General features: G+C 33.4%; 1 protein-coding gene across 2 annotated transcripts in view; it reads left to right on the forward strand.

Annotated features, from left to right (window-relative positions):
• The window catches only part of LOC127724420 (uncharacterized), a 31,942-nt gene extending 27,088 nt beyond the window's left edge, over positions 1-4,854 (forward strand). For both annotated transcript variants that reach the window (XM_052231373.1, XM_052231374.1), the window contains one exon: positions 2,821-4,854. In XM_052231373.1, the coding sequence (XP_052087333.1) occupies positions 2,821-3,753 (933 nt within the window). In that variant the 3' untranslated portion in view covers positions 3,754-4,854. The remainder of the gene's footprint in view (positions 1-2,820) is intronic.
• The last annotated feature ends 5,782 nt before the right edge of the window (positions 4,855-10,636 follow it).

Below are 10,636 nucleotides of genomic sequence, written 5' to 3' on the forward strand. Positions count from 1 at the left end.
AAACATTAGAAAATCCTATATTAGGTTTCATGAGAAATTCTTCAAAAAAGATGGCTATGTATTCATTTCCCTATCATTTCTATAGTAATCTTGAATAAAACCAATAAACTTGAACCCTTCAAAAAAATTTAACTAGACGGTGAACCCATTTTTTTATTTTTATTTTCCACTTAATATATGATAAAGTTCATTTATAAAAAGTATTAGCCAAATCCTATATTAGATATTTATACCACCCAGCCACCTTAAGAATCAATATGAAATTCAAGAAAATCTTTTCTCCGTCAAATCGGATTAGCTCAGATAGTTATTGGGATAATATGTATTAAAGATGATCAATGGGATAAAATAAAAACAGATAAAGAACTAGATATTTAGGTCGACCAGAAAGAATATACAGGAACGAAAAGCTGTAACTTACAAAATATGTAAATTTTTTGGTTGATTTTATACTCATGAAATTATACTTAAGGAGCTGTTATCACTGTTTAAACCCTTTTGAAGGTTTGGTTTGAATGATAATAAATGTATGAAATGGAGGTTAAAGTACATATTTTGCCTGTTTCTCAATCAGATCAGAAGTACATTTTTACCGGTTTCGTACTTCTTAACCTCAGAGAACCAGCGCACTATTACATATATTAAAAGTTATATTGATTTTTTCATCACAAGTCAGGGTACGGTAGTGTTTTGAGATGAATTGGTTGTCACTTTATTTTAAGACAAAATGACTATGAATGTTGTAATTTGAAAAATTTTATATAGAAAGCAATATTGCCTTGAATTAAAGGTTTTATTTATATACGTACATGTTTTCAAATAGAAAAATCTAACAAAAATTCTTATTTATCTCATACACGTGGGAGAATAAGCTACCTATAAAACCAGGTTTAACCCACTACGAAAAAGGCATGTACCAAGTCAGGAATATGACAGTTGTTTTCCATTAGTTCCGTTGGTCGATACAATTTAACGTTTGATTTGACTTCCCGTTTTCGAATATACCTTGGAGTTCAGTATTTTTGTTATTCCTTTTTTATCAAATTATTGCCTTAAAACAAATCACTACATATACTCTGATTTTCCTTAAGAGTACATTTAATACCCCACCTCTGTTTCATTTTTTAAGGATTTGCAAACATGACTGCTACGCTGTTTGGTCTCTTGTGGAGAGTTGTCTCATTGCCAATCGTACCACACCTTCTTATTTTTATATTTGAATATTAAATTACTGTCAGCTTACCGTATGTGCATAATTGCTGACATGAAATGCCTAGAACCTGTATGAAACTACTTTGATGACAAATTAGAAGCATTTCAGAATATGCTAAATGTCTTTTTATACGGCTTATATTTGAACCAGAAGTTTTTAAAAACTCACGTTTGCAAAAGTTATATTTACCAATTTGATATATAACATGTATAATTCAATAAAGTTTTATAGAACTGACCGTTAAAATCATATTTTTTGCATAACTTCATAGAAAGATTATTGTTTTCTATAAAAAAAAAAGACGTTCATAACAATAAAATCATAGCCTTTATAGGTTAAATCTTTAATTTTTTGACCCAGAAGTAAGGAATTGTTCACTCTGTTTTGAGCCTGTGATGTTTAAGAAGAGAACACACCATTATATGTTTTATAAAGGTAGTTTTGTGTCTATAGCTTGTACTATTCGATTCCATGGTCATAAGAAAGCACAGTAAAGTGTTATGGATTACTTGTGTGTTTTCGACAAGACCAAACACTAATGTTCTTAAACCTAAATGAGTTTCAATGACTTCGAAAAGTAAATATAAGCACTTCTTCATGTTCATAACAATTTTAAGTACAAACATGCATATTTTATGAAATTAATTTGCATGCAGAGCTTGAAGTAAACTATGCATACTGTAAAGTGTGAATGGCGTTAGCTTTCTATGTCTGTTTCTTATGAGTTTGAATTTTCCTCTAGTATCTTTCGCCTATCTTTTATGCCGAGTCATCATGGTCATAATTAAGGCTCAATTTTTTTCTCAGTCTGAATAAAATATTAATAAACCAGTGCAATTTCAGATAGGGAATCCTTTAACGACTAAAACTGTCACACTTCTACTATGAAATTTCGTGAAAAATATATTCTGGAATGGGAAGTTCATATGCACTACTATCGTTTGCACTGTCAAAACATAGGATCGGGTGGCATATTTTCAAAATTAATATGCCTCGAACTTCTAAGAGTTTAAACTCATACTGAAATTATGTACCGACCTTCCCTGAACTTTTAGATAATTCAATTTTACCAATATCAAACTGTATTTATACTAGTAAAATTCCCAAGTTTTGTCTCTATGAGATGAAATATGAAGATCATATCTAGGAATCAGTAGATAAAAAACCCAAAATACCTATGAACATGATAAATATTAACAAGTATCTCCCAAAAACCGCTTGCTTTGTAAATCAGCTATATTTACAAAGTGTAACCTACAGGATAGTGGAAAGCCTTTCTGTCATTATGTTCTTAATTGATAGTCGGTTTTATAATGCTTTTTTTTGGAGGATTATATAACAGCATATTTAAATCCGCATGAATATAACCTCAATCCTGCAAAATGTTAAATTAAGGTAAATCTAGATACCATTAAAAACTTCTATCATATACCTCTAAGCTCTGTGATAAAACATGCCTTTTTCATGTTTGATTTTATTAAGCACTTGGTGTGCAATACATGTATAAGCTGCTTTGTAGATTTTGTTCTTTTGATAAAAACATTTAAACAATTGTCATGTTTTGTTCTTTACTCGATGTTTTTTATGCAAATGTTTTCCTTTTGCAGACGCTATATCATCGAGGATTTCCAGTAGAATTGGTATCATACAGCTCGAAAATATTTCATTTTAATGGCAGTTCATCTTTACTAGAATCGGTTACGTTTATCAAGGAAAATAGATCTCGGAAAAGAGAGACATTATTTCTGTTTCACATGAAAGGTGTGCTGTATTCTCCCTGTGCTCTGGTGCATTTAGATATAGAGGATATTGAAAAAACAAACTTTATCGATATATTGTGTATTTCCGAAACAGAAAGTGAGGTCAGAGTGGAGGTTTTAACAGGTCTCAGTAGATATACGGCATTCCAGTTCGCAAAACTACTGCAGTTGCTTAACAATGGTCAAAGGGTTAGAAAGTTGAAAGACCTAATTCCATGTATACAATTAGAGATCCAGAAAATAGACGATCTGGAATTTCCGGAACGTGTCAAAACAGAGAATGAGGGGTTCATTAAAACATGTTACAGTCTTAATCAAGATTTATATGGTAAGCAAAGTATATCGAGCAAAATTAAGGACATAGAAGATACCTTAGCCGAGATTATTAAGAGACTCCAACAAGAGATAAACAAGATTCAACAGGATATACATTTCAACATGGACACAACCAAAGACAAAATTGATGGAAAAAGTTCTAATACTAAATTTTCCACTTATAGTAGGTGGACTGACCGTACAAAACTGGTAAATAGTAAAGTAAGAACACAATCAGACCGTCCAACATGGAAAATATGCTTATATAATCGGGAAGATGAAACTGAAGGGGTATTGAGTGAATATTTAGGTGATCCTTTGATAGGTCAGTCAATTTATGAGTTCTTTGGACAATATATTGACTGTGGATACAAAGGTTCATTTGAGGGACCACACATAACCTGGCCAAGTATGCATCCTCTCTTGCCATACAAATGTAGATATCTAGACAACAGAGGATCTTAATTTCTATTGACCACGAATCGTCACATGAACATCGAATACATGTAACTAATACATGTATTCTACTGATTATAATAAGTTTGATAAGGACGATTGGTCTATTAATTGTAGTATTAAACCTCCAAATTTTATATAAAATGCGCAACAAAACTGTTACAGTAGTGCCAATAAACATGGCGTACAATGGCGAATTTAATACATTTCTGAAAGTATAAGGTATTTAAAATAACTTAATTTTACATACACTAGAATTTACAGAAAATAAACGCATGTCATCACACCGGTTACGTGTATTTTAGTGCGGTCGCAAAAGAAAAACAATATTTATGATTAAGCACACAGAATGTACTGGGGATATATATAGTTCAAGGAAAATGACGACTGTATACTTTCTATCACCAATGAATCTTATAGGTTTATGTCAATTTATGCCATATCATTTTGTATGAATTACGTGAATAGCAACAGAATACAGGGCGATGCTTTTTTTCAAAATATGAAATAGTATCTCAATCATTTAAAAACAATAATTTCTGTTATAAACAAAAAATAGGCATATGAATTGTTATATTATTCATTTGAAAACGATTGTGTACTATTTTATGAAAATTGCTAGAAAAAGGTACCGTTTTCAAAGGATTATTTCAAAGATTATTAGTAGGAACTGTTTAATTTCAAACCAAAATGGTTGGGTATATTTAAAGGTATGGGCTTCAATATTAGGGTGGAGTAGGAACTCATGCTTATCATTTAGATCATCTGAAATGACCCCAATATATTCAGAGGTTCTTACTATTTAGTTTGGTAATGCTAATTGTCAAAGGCCGTATTGTGATCTATTATAGTTGCTTGCATCCGCGTCATTTGAATGCTGGTTGCTAGTTTTCAACCTGGCAATCATACAATATCTATTTTTGTTAATATTGTTTTACGTTTTGCTGGTTTATTGGGTATTGTATTGTCTGCTTTGTTTTATTATTTAACCTCATTGTTTACTACTTAGATTGTTTCTACTCATTTTTAATGAATCTTGATTTGTAAGTTGACATTCAAATATATATAATGCATTTTCGTGGAATGAATAAATTGTTTGATTCTATTGTACTTGTTTGAGAAACAAATGCTTTTTCATTGACAAAGACGTATCAAAACATCGGGTTCAAGAGATTAGATACGTTTACATAAGGGTCAACTACAAATGTATACCAATGAGACCATCAAACTATTCGTTAAAACAACTACATCATTGTCAAAAAAACAAGTTTGCTCGCCGAAGCAAATGTCCCACGCCGCTGTGAAAAAAATCATCAAAGATATCAAGCCTATACCTTGTTACGACACACGCGCGTTTCGTCAACAAAATTTTCATAAGGGGCGCTGGAATCTAAACAGTTGGAAGTCCAAATCAAACATGAAGCGGAAGAGGATTAAAAACGAAAAAAAAAAAGACAATCTTAGCATGGAGGTAGAAAAAAAGTGTTTCGAATAATTCCGATATTTAATAAATAAGTTACTAGTAATTGACAAAAAATAAACATATTCATGATACATTATGTCAACACACAATTGCTGACTATTGACCTTGGTATAAACTAAATACCGGCAGTGGCATCGAAAAAATCGTCAAAAATACCAGGCTTCGCTACGACAGATATGCGTTAGTCAACTTAAAGGCTTTTTATTTATGACTTTGTGGTATGTGTTTTGTTCATTGTTGAAGGCCGTACGGTGACCTATAGTTGTTAAGTTATATGTCATTTGGTCTCTGGTGGAGAATTGTCTCATTGACAATCATACCAACTCTTCTTATTTTTATATAGGACACATCAGTGGCTTTCGAAACAAAACATTTGGAATACCAAACCAACAATAAATTGAGCATTAAAACCCGAAAATTCCAAAGATTTGTGCCAAAACGAGGATTTAAGTTGAATGCATAGGAACAAGTTAAACAGGAGCATAGATAACAAGCTTTTCGAGCTTTTGAATTTTTTGTTGGTATTCTTGTCGTTCCAAGGTATATAGAGTGTTAAAATGGTGAGAAAACAGCCGGTATGATATGGTCAACAACACTTGAAGAAAAACAATACTAACAAATATCAGAGCGTTTTGTAAAACGGTCTCAGAGAAATTACGTTTACCAGGGGTCAAATGTAAATATAGTCTCAAACAATCAAAGTCCCATACCTTCCAAAAAATATATGGAATCAAAATGACGGTACAATATGGTCAACTGCACAAGACGAAAACCAATCCTAAATAAAAAATGAAATGAAAAATAAAATAACAAAAATACCGAACTCTAAGGAAAATTCAAAACGGCAAGTTCCTTATCAAATGGAAAAATCAAAAGCTAAAACACATTAAACGAATGGAAAACAACTGTCATATTTCTGACTTGGTACAGGCATTTCCTTATGAAGAAAAAGGTTGATAAGACCTGGGTTTTAAGCTAACTAAACCTCTCACTTGTATGACAGTCGCATAGAATTCCATAATATTGACAACCTTGTGTTAGCAAAACAAACAGACATGAAGGCCGTACTTTGACCTATAAGTGTTTACTTTTTACAAATTGTGACTTGGATGGAGAGTTGTCTCATTGGCACTCATACCACATCTTATTATTTCTATATAATAGGTGAAAAAATAAGGGTACAACAGTTAACATTGTGTTATAACCTTATTCACTATAAAACAAACAACTATACCAACAAAGAAAAACAAAAAGGCATATAGACAACATTTACTAAATTTTATCATCGGTACAAGGACATCTTTCGTAAATATAATTCAACATGCAGACATCTTAAACGTTCAGGTATTTCACATCCAATTTTTTATGGAAATATTCTTTACAAAGCACAAAAATGTCGGCATTCACCTCAAAAGCTAACAAAACCTTTAAACAGACTTATTAAGAAGGGATATAGTTACTGTTGTCAGGTCATTAAAAATTGCATATTTTGGCTTTTATACTGATTCACTTATAGGGTCTTTGCATCGGAAATAAACACATTTATTCTAAAACCAGTTGTTGGCATGATACGGGTTATGTTCTTCTCATATATTTTATGATGGTATAATACTAAACCCCTAACGGGAGGGATTGTACTTGATATTCATATGATGAAAACATAATCTTTCAATCAGTTTAACTGAGGTCTGGAGCTGGCATGTCGGTAACTGCTAGTAGTCCTTTGTTGATTTATGTATCATTGTCATTTTGTTTAGTTTCTTTTGTTACCTATTCTGACATCGGACTTGGACTTCTTTTGAACTGAGTTCTACTGTGCGTATTGTTGTGTGTTTGTTTTTTTTCTACATTGGCTAGAGGTATAGGGGGAGGGTTGAGATCTCAAAAAACATGTTTAATCCCACCGCATTTTTGCGCCAGTTCCAAGTCAGGAGCCTCTGGCCTTTGTTAGTCTTGTATGATTTTTAATTTTAGTTTCTTGTGTATATTTCGGAGTTTAGTATGACGTCCATTATCACTGAACTAGTATATATTTTTGTTAAGGGGCCGGCTGAAGCACGCCTCCAGGTGCAGGAGTTTCTCGCTGCATTGAAGACACATTGGTAGCCTTCGGCTGTTGTCTGCTATTTGGTCGGGTTTTGTTGTCTCTTTGACACATTCCCCATGTCTATTCTCAATTTCACTCTATAGGCAAAGCACATTAGCAAAAATGAAAGACTAGAATACAAAAAATTACCATAGCACAATAACACAATGGCGGGATGTATAAATACTGAGCCACGCCAAAAGGATATTGCCAAAAATGGACTAAACAGTAAAGGTTAAATATATACAAAAAATAAAATAAAAAGAACAATATAACATGTAATTAAGATTATAAACAACGTCAGTACATAGAATTTTACTTCAAGACCATCATCTATTATTTCTGAAGTTGAAACGGAATATTCATCAAGAAGGTCTTGGTATCTTCCGATGAAATTTTTAGAAAAAGGACGAAACGTTTTTTTTTTTTTGACATAATCCTGGTTCATCAACTTTCTGCTCAGACACTGATAACGTTTTAAAGTCAGAGTAGCAGCTGCAAGCTCTTCAATATCCAATGAGTTTGGAAACGTTTATCCCATATGCAGTTGAAGTTGGTATATTGCTGGCTAAAGTGGGAGATATGGTAGTTTCTGTCGATCGGTAAGAAAGGTGTTGCGTTCACATCATTTCATCGTGCTCGAGTCAACATGACGTTGTTATTTTAAAAAATGCATGGTGGCAATTTTACTATCTATGCAAGCTTTCTCTCAAAGAATGTCTGAATGCTGTTGAATTTCGAATGGAAGAGTGCATGGGCGGACAAATGGTGAGATAGGCTGACGGATAAAACTAAAAACTATTTTACTCCCGGTCGCGGGAACAAATAAGACACAATGACAAACAAAAGTTGAATAAATATTAAAGGATGATTACATGTGTTTCCAAAGATACGCAGTTCCATTTACATTATAGTGACGCCTGCCTGTCGTGTTCATCTTGTTATTTGTTGCATGCAATGATTTCACAAGCGTGAAAAATGGGACGAGATTGTAACTACAAAATGGAATAATTTCAAGATCATATGTGACACGTTAATCACCTAATGTTCGTTCCAACTATAATTGTGTTTGTTCAAAGAATTGGAAGTAACATAAGAGAAGCGAAAGATACCAAAAGTACATTCAAACGAATGAGTCGAAAATACACTGACAACGCCATGGCTAAAAAAAATGACAAACAGACAAACAAAAGTACACAAAACACAACAGAGAAAACTAAAAACTGAGCAAAACGAAGCCCACCAAAAACTGGGGGTGATCTCTGTTGCTACATAGAAATGGAAAGTTTGCAATTGGGAAACTGCTCATCATCTCAATACAAGTATCTCGTCTTGGGGAGGGATAAATCCTACTTTGTAAAGAATCACTCTGATTCAAACAAAAAATTCTCTAAAACTGACATTATCAAGATGCTTGATTTCTTGATTGACAACATATTTGTTACGTTTGGAGGACGTGTTTTTCAACAGACTGTCGGAATTCCAATGGGAACCAATTGTGCCCCTCTTCTTGCCGACTTGTTTCTTTATTATGAGGCTGACTTTATACAGGAACTTCTTAGAAAGAAAGATAAGAAGTTAGCAATATCCTTTAACTTTACGTTCCGCTATATAGATGATGTTCTCTCACTAAACAATATAAAATTTGGTGACTATGTTGAACGAATCTATCCCATCGAACTAGAGATAAAGGATACTACAGATACAGTTAAGTCTGCCTCATATCTTGACTTACATCTAGAAATTGACAATGAGGGTCGGTTGAAAACAAAACTTTACGACAAAAGAGATGATTTCAGCTTCCCAATTGTGAACTTTCCATTTCTATGTAGCAACATTCCAGCAGCACCTGCATACGGAGGTACAATTGATACGATATTCCCGGGCTTGTATTTCCTATCATGATTTCCTTGATAGAGGATTGCTGCTCACAAGGAAGCTATTAAACCAAGAGTTCCAAATGGTGAAGTTGAAATCATCCCTTCGTAAATTTAACGGACGCCATCACGAGTTGGTTGACCGTTATGGAAAAACCGTTTCACAGATGATATCGGATATTTTCCTTATGTCGTAACTACAATACCCTTCCCTTTTCACGAATGTGACCTACCGAATTAGACTATTTGCAGGATTTGTAATAACATTAGCAACACGACGGGTGCCACATGGGGAGCAGGATCTTCTTACCCTTCTGGAGCACCTGAGATCAACCCCAGTTTTTGGTGGGGTTCGTGTTGTTTAGTCTTTAGTTTTCTATGCTGTGTCATCTGTACTATTATTTTTCTGCTTGTCTTTTAATTTTTGGCCATGGCGTTGTCAGTTTGTTTTCGATCTGTGAGTTTTGACTGTCCCTCTGTTATCTTTCGTCCCTCTTGTGTCGTAAAGTTTTGCTTTCAACCGACCTTCATTGTCAATTTCTAGATGTAAGTTAAGATATGCGGCAGATTTAAGTGTATCTGTTGTATCCTTTATCTCAAGTTCGGTGGGATAGATGCGTTCAACATAGACACCAAATTTTGAATTATTTAGTGCGAGAACATCATCTATATACTGGAAAGTAAACATGGTAAAGGTAAAGGACACTGCTAACTTCTTTTCTTTCTTCCTAAGAAGTTCCTGCATAAAGTCAGCGTCATATGAACAAAGGAACAAGTCGGCAAGAAGAGCGTCACAGTTGGTTTCCATGGGAATGCCGATTGTTTGTTAAAAAACACGTCCTCTTAACGTAACAAATATGTTGCCAAGAAATCAAGCATCTTGATAATGTCAGTTTCAGAGAATTTTTTGTTTGAATCAGAGTGATTTTTTACAAAGTAAGATTTATCCCTCCAAAAGACAAGATACTTGTATCTACGTTGGCCATTCTTTTTTATGAAACAAAGCAGGACTAACTCTTTTAATTTGTATTTTAGTTTAGAATTGGGCATACTTGTGTAAAGTGTAGAAAAGTTAAATGTTTTGATACTATTGCAAGATGAAAGAGTCTTGGATTCTAAAAGATCTTTGGATTTTTTGAGTATCCATGTCTGATTCACGCCACCATTAGAATAAATAGTTTCACAATAACTTTGAAGCCCAGTTTTGATTGTTGATAAAATTGATTTTAATAATTTTGAAAGAGGTTTCGTGGAGCACTTGGAAGATCATAGAACAGACCTATGATTATCCAGAACTTCCTCTTTGGTAAGTGTCGTGGGGGTATATGTTGAGTTTCCAAGTGAAATGTCAATACCTAATTAATTCATCAAGCAGTTTATGTAATGTGATTTACACACACAAACAATATTATTTGGGGCTTTATCTGCGGGGACAACAATATATTT

This window comes from Mytilus californianus, unplaced genomic scaffold, assembly GCF_021869535.1.
Source record: "Mytilus californianus isolate M0D057914Y unplaced genomic scaffold, xbMytCali1.0.p SCAF_14, whole genome shotgun sequence".
Lineage (NCBI taxonomy): Eukaryota > Metazoa > Mollusca > Bivalvia > Mytilida > Mytilidae > Mytilus > Mytilus californianus.